At 49.3% G+C, this 12,338-nt stretch overlaps 1 protein-coding gene across 2 annotated transcripts in view; it reads left to right on the top strand.

Annotated features, from left to right (window-relative positions):
- Positions 1 to 12,338, top strand: part of SOS2 (SOS Ras/Rho guanine nucleotide exchange factor 2) — a 330,826-nt gene that overhangs the window by 78,009 nt on the left and 240,479 nt on the right. For both annotated transcript variants that reach the window (XM_030214043.1, XM_030214042.1), the window contains exon 3: positions 8,988 to 9,119. In XM_030214043.1, the coding sequence (XP_030069903.1) occupies positions 8,988 to 9,119 (132 nt within the window). The remainder of the gene's footprint in view (positions 1 to 8,987; positions 9,120 to 12,338) is intronic.

The following is a 12,338-nucleotide window of genomic DNA, read 5'->3' as shown; positions in this document are numbered from 1 at the left end:
CTTCTCAAGTGGTACAGATGGTGGTGCCAGGTTTGTGCTCCCCCCCCCCCCCCCCCCCCCCCCGGTTTCTTCGCCTCCTCTCCTTCCTCACAGGACTTTAAAAAAAAAAAGGTGGGGAGGAAAGTGCTCAGCATTGTTGAGGGGGGCAAACCTAGCACAAAATCTACTGCTGCGGCTCTTTTAGGAGGGGGGCTACTGCTGCGCTCCTGTCAGCTTTCACTGCACAGCCTGGGCAGTGAGACCGGCAGGAGGGGTGAGTTCTTTTTTAATGTGTGTACTGCTTTAAATTTTTATTCTCCGAGGACAAGCAGGCTGTTTGTTCTCACTGATGGGGTGACGTCCAGCGGCAGCCCAGGACCAGAAAAAACGTCCCTAGCAACAAAAGTTTGCTAGTCTTGCGCTTCCGTGCGTACTGCGCATGCGCGACCGTCTTCCCGCCCGATCGCGAGCGTGCTCGTCAGTCTTCTTTTTTCTGCGGTTCGGGAACGCTGCTTTGCCACTTCTCTGCCCAGGATCGACCTCTTGCGCTTTTTTCTTGTTTCTTCGGCCGCTTTCGGCGAATTTTTTCTCTGAGTGTCTTTGACTCCTCTTTTTTTCTTCTCTGTTTAAAAAAAAAACAAAAAGAAAATTCCTTTACTTTCTTTGTTTTTTTCCCCGTAAATTTCCTTTTAGTTTTTCACGCGGCCATTTTGGGCCGCCCAGGCGGTCCTCTTTTTTTTCTTTTGGTGTCTTTTTCTCAGGCACCATCGCGTTCGACCTCGCCGGTGCGATTTTTTCCGCCCATGTCCTCGAAGCCTACCAGCGGCTTCAAAAGGTGCACGCAGTGCCGCCGGACCATCTCCCTTACTGACAGGTACGCTTCGTGTCTTCGGTACTTAGGTGAGAGTCATCGATCTGACGCTTGTCTTCAGTGTCTCCAATTGAAGAAGCAGACTCAGGCGGTGCGTTTGGCTCAGTGGAACGACTTGTTCGGAGCCTGGTCCGGTTCTTCGACGTTGACGGAGCCAGCGGTACCGAGGTCATCGCCGGTGTCAGTGTCGGCATCGGAAGGTGCGTCGTTCTCCGGAGCGCAGGTAATGGCTGTCCAGAGACCCCATGCTGGTAGCAGTGAGCCATTGAGTGGGTCTCCACCTGCCTCGAGGACTCCTGCAGTGCAGGCTCACCGGGACCGTCCTTCTTCGGACCCGGCCCCGAGGAGTCGTTTGGATTCGATGTCCTCCTCGTCGGCACCAGGCGGTACCGGTACCGAGCTTCGAGCGAAGGCTAAGAAGCATCGGTCACCGTCCCGACACGGTGCCGAGAGCTCCGGGGCGCCGAAAGATTCGACACCCGGGAAGCGCCGATGCTGGAGGGACCGCTCACCCTCGATTCAAGAGGTGTCGGTGCGCTCATCTCCGGACAGCCCGGTACCGCCTCCGCGCTCCAGGCAGGTTCTTACATCTTCTCCTGTACCGGTGCCCTTGCCTTTCTCTACAGCCACTCTTAACGAGAGCCTCCGAGCCGTTCTCCCAGAGATTCTGGGAGACCGGTACCGTCGGTGCTTGCGCCGCCAGTTGGCTCATCACCAGTGGTGCGGTCTCCGACTCTGGTACCGCTTGCGGTGCCGGGGACGAGTGCTACCCAGGCAGATTCTCCGCCGTCATCGATGGAGGGAGCTTCATCGCCTCCGGTGCGGGAGTCTTCCTCTCGACATCGCGATGGACATCAATCCTCGGAATCAAGAAGGGCTAGGCTTCGGACAGATGTTCATGAACTTATGTCCGAATCCGCAGAGGAGGGCTCGTGGGAAGCAGAAGCGGATGACAGGTACTTCTCGGAGGAGGTGTCTTGTGGCTTGCCCTCTGATCCTACTCCCTCGCCCCAGAGGAAACTTTCTCCCCCGGAGAGTCTTTCCTTTTCATCTTTTGTCCGGGAAATGTCTACGGCCAATCCCTTCCCGGTGGAGACTGTGGATGAGCCCAGGGCTGAGATGTTCGAGGTCCTGGACTATCCATCCCCTCCTAAGGAATCGTCCACTGTTCCTCTGCATAACATCCTGAAACAGATGTTGTTGGAGAAGTGGATGCATCCATTAACTAATCCCCACATTCCCAAAAAGATTGAGTCCCAGTACCGAATCCACGGGGATCCGGAGTTGATGAAGACTCAGTTGCCTCATGACTCTGGAGTGGTGGATTTGGCCCTTAAGAAGGCCAAGAGTTCTAGGGATTACGCTTCGGCGCCCCCGGGGCGTGAATCTAGAACTATGGATTCTTTTGGGAGGAAGGCCTACCATTCTGCTATGCTCGTGTCCAAAATTCAGTCTTACCAGCTCTACACGAGCATCCACTTGCGGAATAATGTGAGGCAGTTGGCGGACTTGGTTGACAAGCTCCCGTCAGAGCAGGCCAAGCCGTTTCAGGAGGTGGTCAGGCAGCTGAAGGCGTGTTGTAAATTCCTGTCAGGGGTGCTTACGATACTTTTCATGTTGCATCCAGGGCTGCCGCTCAAGGTATAGTGATGTGCAGACTCTCATGGCTGCGTGCCACTGACTTAGACGGTAGAGTCCAAAAACGTGTCACGGATAACATTTTTGGCGAGAAAGTCGAAAAGGAGGTAGATCAGCTCCACCAGCGGGATACCGCTTACGACAAACTCTCCCACTGGGCGCCTTCAGCATCTACCTCAGCTGGTAGACGTTTTTTCGGGGGTAGGAGGACTGCTCCCTACGCTTATAATAAGCGCAGGTATAATCCACCTTCCCGACAGCCTGCCCAGGCTAAGTCCCAGCGCGCTCATTCACATCAACAGCGTGCGCCTCCTCAGGCACCTACGGCTCCCCAGCAAAAGCAAGGGACGGGCTTTTGACTGGCTCCAGCAGAGCATAGTTGAGATAAACGTATCTGTGCTGGACGATCTGCCGGTCGGGGGGAGGTTAACGTTTTTTCACCAAAGGTGGCCTCTTGTAACCTCCGATCGGTGGATTCTTCAAATAGTCTGGCTGAGATACTCCCTCAATTTTATATCAAAACCTCCAAATTGCCCACCGGGAGCTCAATCTTTCAGCTTCCAGCACAAGCAGGTACTTGCAGAGGAACTCTCCGCCCTTCTCAGCGCCAATACGGTCGAGCCCGTGCCACCAGGGCAAGAAGGGCTGGGATTCTATTCCAGGTACTTCCTTGTGGAAAAGAAAACAGGGGGGATGCGTCCCATCCTAGACCTAAGGGCCCTGAACAAATATCTGGTCCGAGAAAAGTTCAGGATGCTTTCCCTGGGCACCCTTCTTCCCATGATTCAGGAAAACAATTGGCTATGCTCTCTGGACTTAAAGGACGCCTACACTCACATCCCAATATTGCCAGCTCACAGGCAATATCTGCGATTCCGTCTGGGAACACGGCACTTTCAGTATTGTGTGCTACCCTTTGGTCTCACCTCTGCACCCAGAGTGTTCACCAAATGCCTGGCTGTGGTAGTGGCGTCTCTTAGCAGACTGGGAGTGCATGTGTTCCCTTATCTCGACAATTGGTTGGTGAAGAACACCTCCGAGGCAGGAGCTCTACAGTCAATGCAGATGACTGTTTGACTTCTGGAGCTACTGGGGTTTGTGATAAATTATCCAAAGTCCCACCTTCTTCCAGTTCAAAGCCTAGAATTCATAGGAGCTCTGCTGGATTCTCAGATGGCTCGTGCCTACCTTCCCGAGCTGAGAGCCAACAATCTTTTGAATCTCGCCTCTTGGGTGCAGGCATCTCAGTAGATCACAGCTCGGCAGATGTTGAGATTGCTTGGCCCCATGGCCTCCACAGTTCATGTGACTCCCATGGCCCGTTTTCACATGAGATTAGCTCAATGGACCCTAGCTTCCCAGTGGTTTCAGGCCATGGGGGATCTAGAAGATGACACGGGGGATCTAGAAGATGTTATCCTACTGTCCACATATTTTTTCAGATCCCTGCATTGGTGGACAATTCGATCCAATTTGACCCTGGGACGTCCATTCCAAATTTCTCAGCCACAAAAAGTGCTGACGATGGATGCATCTCTCCTGGGTTGGGGAGCTCATGTCGATGGGCTTCACACTCAAGGGAGTTGGTCCCCCAGGAAACCGGTTTGCAGATCAACCTCCTGGAGTTATGAGCGGTCTGGAACGCTCTAAAGGCTTTCAAGAATCAGTTGTCCAATCAAGTTATTCAAATTCAGACAGACAATCAGGTTGCCATGTATTATATCAACAAGCAGGGGGGCACCAGATCTCGCCCTCTGTGTTAGGAGGCTGACAGGATGTGGCTGTGGGCTCGCCGGAACGACATGTTTCTTCAAGCCACCTATCTGGCAGGCGTAAACAACAGTCTGGCCGACAGATTGAGCAGGATCATGCAACCTCACGAGTGGTCTCTCAACTCGAGAGTCATACGCAAGATCTTTCAAGCGTGGGGCACCCCCTTAATCGATCTTTTTGCCACTCAGATCAATCACAAGGTCCCTCAGTTCTGTTCCAGACTTCAGGCCCACGGCAGACTAGAGTCAGATGCCTTTCTCCTACATTGGGGGGAGGGCCTCCTGTACACGTATCCTCCCATACCTTTGGTGGGGAAGACTTTGCTGCAACTCAAGCAAGACCACAGAACCATGATTCTGATTGCTCCTTTCTGGCCCCGTCAGATCTGGTTCCCTCTTCTTCTGAAGTTGTCCTCCGAAGAACTGTGGAGATTGGAGTGTTTTCCAACCCTCATCACTCAGAACGCAGGGGCGCTTCTGCATCCCAACCTCCAGTCTCTGGCTCTCACGGCCTGGATGTTGAGAGCGTAGACTTTGTCTCCTTGGGTCTTTCTGAGGGTGTCTCCCGAGTCTTGCTTGCTTCTAGGAAAGATTCTACTAAGAAGAGTTACTTCTTTCTCCGGAGGAGGTTTACCGTCTGGTGTGATAGCAAGGCCCTAGATCCTTGCTCTTGTCCTACACAGACCCTGCTTGAATACCTTCTGCACTTGTCCGAGTCTGGTCTTAAGACCAACTCCGTAAGAGTTCATCTTAGTGCTATCAGCGCTTTTCATTACCGTGTAGAGGGTAAACCGATTTCTGGACAGCCTTTAGTTGTTCGCTTCATGAGAGGTTTGCTTTTGACAAAGCCCCCCGTCAAACCTCCTACTGTGTCATGGGATCTCAATGTCGTTCTCACCCAGCTGATGAAACCTCCTTTTGAGCCACTGGATTCCTGCCATCTGAAGTACTTGACCTGGAAGGTCATTTTCTTGGTGGCAGGAACTTCAGCAGGCAGAGTCAGTGAGCTTCAAGCCCTAGTAGCTCATGCTCCTTATACCAAATTTCATCATAATCGAGTAGTCCTCCGCACTCACCCTAAGTTCTTGCCAAAGGTGGTGTCGGAGTTCCATCTGAACCATTCAATTGTCTTGCCAACATTCTTCCCCAGGCCTCAAACCCGCCCTGCTGAGCGTCAACTGCACACATTGGACTGCAAAAGAGCATTGGCCTTCTATCTGGAGCTGACAAGCCCCCACAGACAGTTCGCCCAATTGTTTGTTTCTTTTGATCCCAACAAGAGGGGTGTGGCTGTAGGGAAACGCACCATATCTAATTGGCTAGCAGATTGCATTTCCTTCACTTACACCCAGGCTGGGCTGACTCTTGAGGGTCATGTCACAGCTCACAATGTTAGAGCCATGGGTGCGTCAGTGGCCCACTTGAAGTCAGCCACTATTGAAGAGATATGCAAGGCTGCGATGTGGTCTTCTGTCCACACATTCACATCTCACTACTGCCTTCAGCAGGACACCCGACGCGACAGTCTGTTTGGGCTGTCGGTGTTACAGAACCTGTTTGGAGTTTAGAATCCAACTCCTCCCCCCCAGGCCTATTTTTATTCTGTTCCAGGCTGCACTCTCTGTTAGGTGTTAAAATGTTAGGTCAATCTCAGTTATGTCCTCGCCGTTGCGAGGCCCAATTGACCATGTTTGTTGTTTTGAGTGAGCCTGGGGACTAGGGATACCCCATCAGTGAGAACAAGCAGCCTGCTTGTCCTCTGAGAAAGCGAAAGCTACATACCTGTAGAAGGTATTCTCCGAGGACAGCAGGCTGATAGTTCTCACAATCCCGCCCACCTCCCCTTCGGAGTTGTGTCTTCCCTTACTTTAGCTATGTACTGGACTGACGAGCACGCTCGCGATCGGGCGGGAAGACGGCCGCGCATGCGCGGTACGCACGGAAGCGCGAGACTAGCAAACTTTTTTCCGGTCCTGGGCTGCCGCTGGACGTCACCCCATCAGTGTGAACAATCAACCTGCTGTCCTCGGAGAATACCTTCTACAGGTATGTAACTTTCGCTTTGTCTGTTGGGTTTCACTTCACGATTCAGTAGTTTTCACTATTCCCATGGAGACAGAGGTTGTTAAGTGCTGCGCTCACTGTGGACAGGATAGAGCAGCATCGGGACAGTGTGCGGATTGTCCTCAGGCCCATGTCACATTGTGTTTGGTGTGGGAAACAGCAGGGCTGTCGTATTCCCACACGGGAGAGTCTTTGCCTCGCTCTGAACATCTCTCTCCCTCCTCCTCTGCCTCTATGCTGGCAGCCGCAGCTATTTTGAAATCCTGTGATGCGATTTCTCTGGGTGAGTACTCTTTGGGGAATAAGCAGGCTCTGGTTCTTCCTTCGGGGTTCAGTTCTCTTTCTCCTGTCTCTTTGTCTTCATGATCCAGCTTCTTCCCAGGAGCCTTTGTCGCCAGAGTTGTTTTGCTTATGCATATGAAAGGGTCTCACTCTGGTTCTGTGTCGGTGCATGCTTCTCAGTTTCTGCTATCGGACACCCTATCCAAGAAGAGACATACAGGTGTGGTTTCTGGACCTGATTTGGTCTCCTCCTCCTACCCTCTTGGGGGGTTGTTTCCATGGCTTCTGTGTCTTCTGGGTTACCTGAGGAGTTGGAGGAAGGTGAAATTTTGAAGGATGAGGCAGATGATCTCACAGCTGTCAGTATGTCTCATAGAGAGGACCTGCCCTCCATCACTAAAGTCCTGCAGGTGCTGAATATTGTGTTTCCTGAAGCTCATTAAACTGTCTTCATCTAATCTTAAGATGGTACTAAAAACACTTCCGAAATCCTTTCCGGTCCATGAGGCTATGCGGAAGTTAATCTCTTTGCAGTGGTCCATTCTGGATTCTAAGCTGAGGGTGATCAGGGGTATGTCTCACCTCTGTCCCATTTCTCAGGAAGAATTGGAGAAGTTTAAGCTTCTTAAGATGGCCGCAGTGACTAAAAAGACTACCCTGGCATAGCTCTGAAGGATGTCCAAGATAGGAAGCTGGAATCCTCTTTAAAGCTGTCCTTTAAAGTTCTCTTTGTCTATTTTCGGCCAAGCAAATGGCCTTGGCTGTTACGACTAGATACTTATTGTGACTGCGGTTTATGAAGCTCTGACCACCAGTTTGTGCTCTGGCCAGGGAACCGGGGAGGAGGGGCTGCAGTATCTAAGCCAACCATGCTCATTGGATTAAATATTAAATGTCTTCTGCTTATATTCTTTCAGGCAAGCAGCTACCGGCTTCTCTCAGAGCTCATGCAACCAGGGCTCTTGTGACATCCTGGGCAGAATCTCGGGTGTAGTCTCTCAATGAAATCTGCAGAGCAGCAACATGGGAGTCTCTGCATACCTTTATGAAGCATTATCGCCTGAATGTTGCAGCGCAGTCGTAGGCATCTTTTGGGGCATTGGTACTCTCCGCTGTTGTCTCTGTTTCCAGCCCTATTTAAAGACTGATTTGCTACATCCCACAAGTCTCTGGATTCATCTTCTGCTGATGAGGAAGGAAAAATTATGCCTTACCTGATCATTTTCTTTCCTTTAGTCATACTACATGAATCCAGAGTCCCACCCTAATCTGTTTTCTCTGTTTGGGGTTCTTATTACTGCTTCCTAGGTTCGTGTGGTTTCTGGTTTTTATCTCATTGAGATGTGAAGAAGGAGATGTTATAACCTGTTGATTGTTCTTTCTGCTTTGTTATGAGACATACTGATTAGCCAAGGAGTATACTGTATATGTGGCACACTTCAGTCGATGTTCTCTATCTCCACTTGCTGGTAGATGGACATAACCCACAAGTCTCTGGATTCATCTGCTGTGACTTAAAGGAAAGACATTTATCAGGTAAGGAATAATTTTTCCTTCAAGCAGTGCTTCTAACCTTCTCCTGGAGGCATATTTAGCCAACCATGTTTTCAGGATTGTCACACTGAATATCCATGAGAGAGATTTCCATACACTGAAACTCTAATATATGGAAATATCATGTGGTGATCCTGAAAACACAACTGACTAGGCTTACCCCCAGGAGAGGTTTGAGAAGCACTGACTTAAAGCAGTGAAATATATGTATGGAAATATGCAGGTGACATAAGAAGAGTTGTCCTAATTGTATGATGTGTAATTAGTACAGTGCAGCTAAGGGTTAGCTTTTTCTTATTTTTCTGCCAAGCCTGTGAAAAACTATTAGGAAAATATTGGATATTTTCAATGTCCAGTTTCCTGTGGCATTATATAGCACGTTTGCATACAATTGCATAGATTTATTTATTAAGTACTGTGAATCTGACTTTTCTTGTGTCCGTGAATGGGTTATTTTTGTTCTTTTTTTGAAGAAAGAGATCTTAGAGCTGGGAAGGGAGAAAATGAATGGAGAATGAGGTAAAGATATTGAGGATGAGGAGGGAGATGGAGAAGGGATCTCACTGGGTAATGACAAAGTGGTAGAAATTGGAGGGGCTAGGGAATCATAGGGCAGGGAGGGGCGGAGAAAGAAAGGGAATTATGGAATGAGAAGGGGGAGATAGGGATTAGGAGCAGGGTGCATTCAACTTTACTACACTTCTGTTGGCATCGATCCCTTCTGTAACGCATTCTCACTTGCACTCCCATGTTTGTAGCTTTGTTTTGTTTTTTTGTTTTTTTTTTCTATAATTGAATGACAGTATTATTTCTCTTTACTTAACCAGGAAAGAGTTCAGAAGACATTCCCCTACCCTATCGATAAGTGGGCAATAGCAGATGCACAATCTGCCATTGAGAAGCGGAAAAGGAGGAGTCCTCTCCTCCTGCCGGTGGAAAAAATACATCCTTTGTTAAAGGTAGGGAACAAGAAACCTAATTTCAAACTGTTCTGCTTACATTTAGTATTTGGAAATGGGGAGAGAAAAGGAAAACGAGTATGTATAATTTTGATGCAAAAACAATACTTATTTAACATCCAGCCTGCATCATCCTGACTAGTGGGTTGTATTCCCTGCCTATTAGCAGATGGAATTAGAGAAATTGACTTTTCCCAGTGGCATCACTGGTATAAGGAGCTGGTGCTTTGTGGGAAAACTCTAGTATTTTCTCTGCCTCTAGCAAATGGTAAGTTGTGCAGTCAGGTGCTCCTGGCCACTGACCTAGATTCATCAGTTAGGATAAGGCTGCACAGCATGGATGAGCCTTAGGGCCTTGCTCCCAGGTTTTTGGATCCATAGACCAGACCTGGTTGAGCGTATGGGATGGGGTATGACTCTGCAACCCCAAACCATTGCCCATGGGCATTAACTTGGTGAGACTCTTGGCTCAGTTACGGAGGGGCCCTTGCTGTAGGGGGAGTGGGTCTCCACCACCCCTCTGACATCCTGCACCCTTCATGGTCCTCCCCCTCCCGGCAGCTCTTTGGGGGGGGGAGGGGCGAGAACAAGAATTGGCTGGGCTGCCTGGATTAGCTCTATTTCTCCTTTGGAAGGGAATGGAGTTACTTGGAAAAACAAAATAGAACGACTTCTTTGAGCATTGAGGGGGGGGGGGGGGGACCCACACCCGAGAGTCAGGTGAGGGGGACAAGGGCAGAAGCACAGCGAATCCCGGGTCATGGTTCCAGTTGCATAGGGCAGGCTCGGGTGCACCGAGCACATGGCTGGACATGCCAGCAGGCCAAGGCATAAAAGCAACTGTACTGAGCCTAGAGCAAGGATGATACTTGCAGGAGTCCAGGTTCTTCTCCCCGCTCCTTCCTTTCTTTGGTTCACTGCTGTTTGCTTCCTTCCTCTGAAAGGAGCTTAATTAAGTAGATTGCGTCCTCTCCTCAAACCAACAGAATAACTCTTCAGTGTTTGTGCAGAACAACTAGGTCAAAGCATTGGTCTTTCCTGCCAGCTCAGCTCACACATATGAAGTAATTTTTATGGAGCATTTCTGGTTGCAAGCCTCAGTGGAGGAGGTGCTCTTCTGGCTGCAGGCCTCAGCAAGGTGGGGAGGGGGAAACAGATAACTCAGAGGGGTTTGAGGCCCCCTCCCTCCAGGTGGTTTCTTTTTCTTCAGGCAAGCAGGCACGGATCTTTAGCACCTAGCCAAAAGCAATACTGGAGCAGTTCAGTTGAGCTGTGGAGTAAGACCTGGCACTGTTCACTTTGAGGGACCTATTTCTTTTGAGGAACCTATTTCTTCAACATTTTTATTAGAGCTTTGCATTAAAGGACCCAGCATACTTTTTCTCTCAGGCCAAGATGCACTAAACTCCCCGCAACCACCTCTTACCTTACCGATCCCCGTTTCTGCGCACCGATTTTTAAAAGCTGGGCATGCATGAAGGAAATCACGTGCAGATGAGCTGCTTACTCACTTGCATGCAATTTCCTCCATAGAGGGGGAAGCCAGTTGGCCAGCTGAGAATGCGTGGAGTAGCCAATTGCTGAGCATGGCTGCTCTGCGCATGCCTCAGGAGACTTTTATACACGCAGACAATCTGCATGTATGAAGCCTTTTTTTGTTTTGTTTTCTGCTCTTTCTGCTGGTCTGGTATCTCCTCGGATCCCTCGTCTTCTCCTCGCTGCTCCTGGCAGAGAACCTTCCAGCGCCCCTGATCATAGGTGTGCTTCTGCCGAGCCAGCTTTCGCTGCAGCTTCTGCAGGTTCCTCTTGCATCGCCGTTTCATCCTGATCGCTCCTTGCTGGAACCTGAAGCTGAGGACAGTTACTCCTTGGCAACTCATGGGAGGCTAATAAGAGCCAGGCTGGTCCCGAATGCCACTTTGCCCCCAGCTACAGCCAAGCTGGAGCCACAGCAATTGGCTTCCCGGAGATTCTTCTGCCCTTGCAAGGCTTTGGTGCATCAACTTCAAAATCTTGTATTTATGGAGTCCACTGTCAGAGTTCATGATCTTCCTTATCACCAGTATTATTTGATAAAAAGCATCTCTTTTTTTTTTTTACATGACAGTGGACATTTCCCTCGCAGGACTGGCTGGTCCACAACTCTGACAGCTCTCCTCAGCCAGCTACCAGGCAGTGCCAGCAGCTCCTGACCTCACGTAAAATTTTCCACGGTTAAGGTAGGGGCTGCTGCTGTGCATCGCTTGGGAAATGGCTGTTCATCGCTTTGTATGCACATTTGTATACTAATTAGCTCATTATAATAGCTTTGCATACAATTTTCATTAGCTGCTACCGTGAGAGGAAAAGAGCTCGGAGAACCCTTTTGTGCATGTCTTGCTGTACTCCTTGCTCGGTAAACCAGCTAGAACCAGTGTAAAAACCACATTGCTGTCTCATTAGGTTTTGTGCATCTCTACCTCAGAGAAATGGGAAAGTTCATGAAATATAAATCTACCATTGGTCATGATAGGGCCTGCACAGCTCTAGGTCTGTACTGAGTTAATATTTCAGCACCTGATGTCCCATGCATCTCAGAGTTACTCTTCACCTCCTTCCAACTAGAGGGGTTAATAGTAGGAATAGCTTGCAGAAGGGACTGTCTGCTTCACTACAGAAGTTAATCTTCCCTGAGTGTCTTTTTTTTTTTTTTTTTTTTTTTTTTTATAAATCTTGTTTATTCACATCGGTACACAAGGAAACTTAGAACAAACATGTAAAATACAATATAAATAACAGTCCTTACAACCAAAACAGTGCCCCTTGTTTTCCTTTTTTATTTTCCCCCCTTTCCCCCCCTATTACCCTCCCCCTCCCTCTATCCCGCCTTCTCCTCCCTTCCCTTGACCTATTACCCCCCCTCCCCACTCCCTCCCTTCCCTTACTTTCAAGAGTTTAATATTCTACTTTTTGTCGTTGCAGTCAAAGTCTCCCAAAATGGGGCCCATATCTTACAGTAGTCATCTCCTTTTTTGGAAGCTAAGTCTGTAATTCTTCTCCTTTCTAGGGAACACATGTGGATCATAAGTGCTCTCCACTGCGATATCGTTGGGCTTTCTGAAGACAGCCAAACTTGCAAGATCACCTTTTCCCCCATTAAGACTGTCCTCTGTAAAAAGGTTTCCATGCCAGCCGGTTTATGACTTTGTATTGTAAATCTATGAAATAATTGTCTCGGGG

Source organism: Microcaecilia unicolor, chromosome 9, assembly GCF_901765095.1.
Source record: "Microcaecilia unicolor chromosome 9, aMicUni1.1, whole genome shotgun sequence".
Lineage (NCBI taxonomy): Eukaryota > Metazoa > Chordata > Amphibia > Gymnophiona > Siphonopidae > Microcaecilia > Microcaecilia unicolor.
Note: the sequence above shows the minus strand (reverse complement) of the source record. Positions and strands in the feature narration are given on the sequence as shown.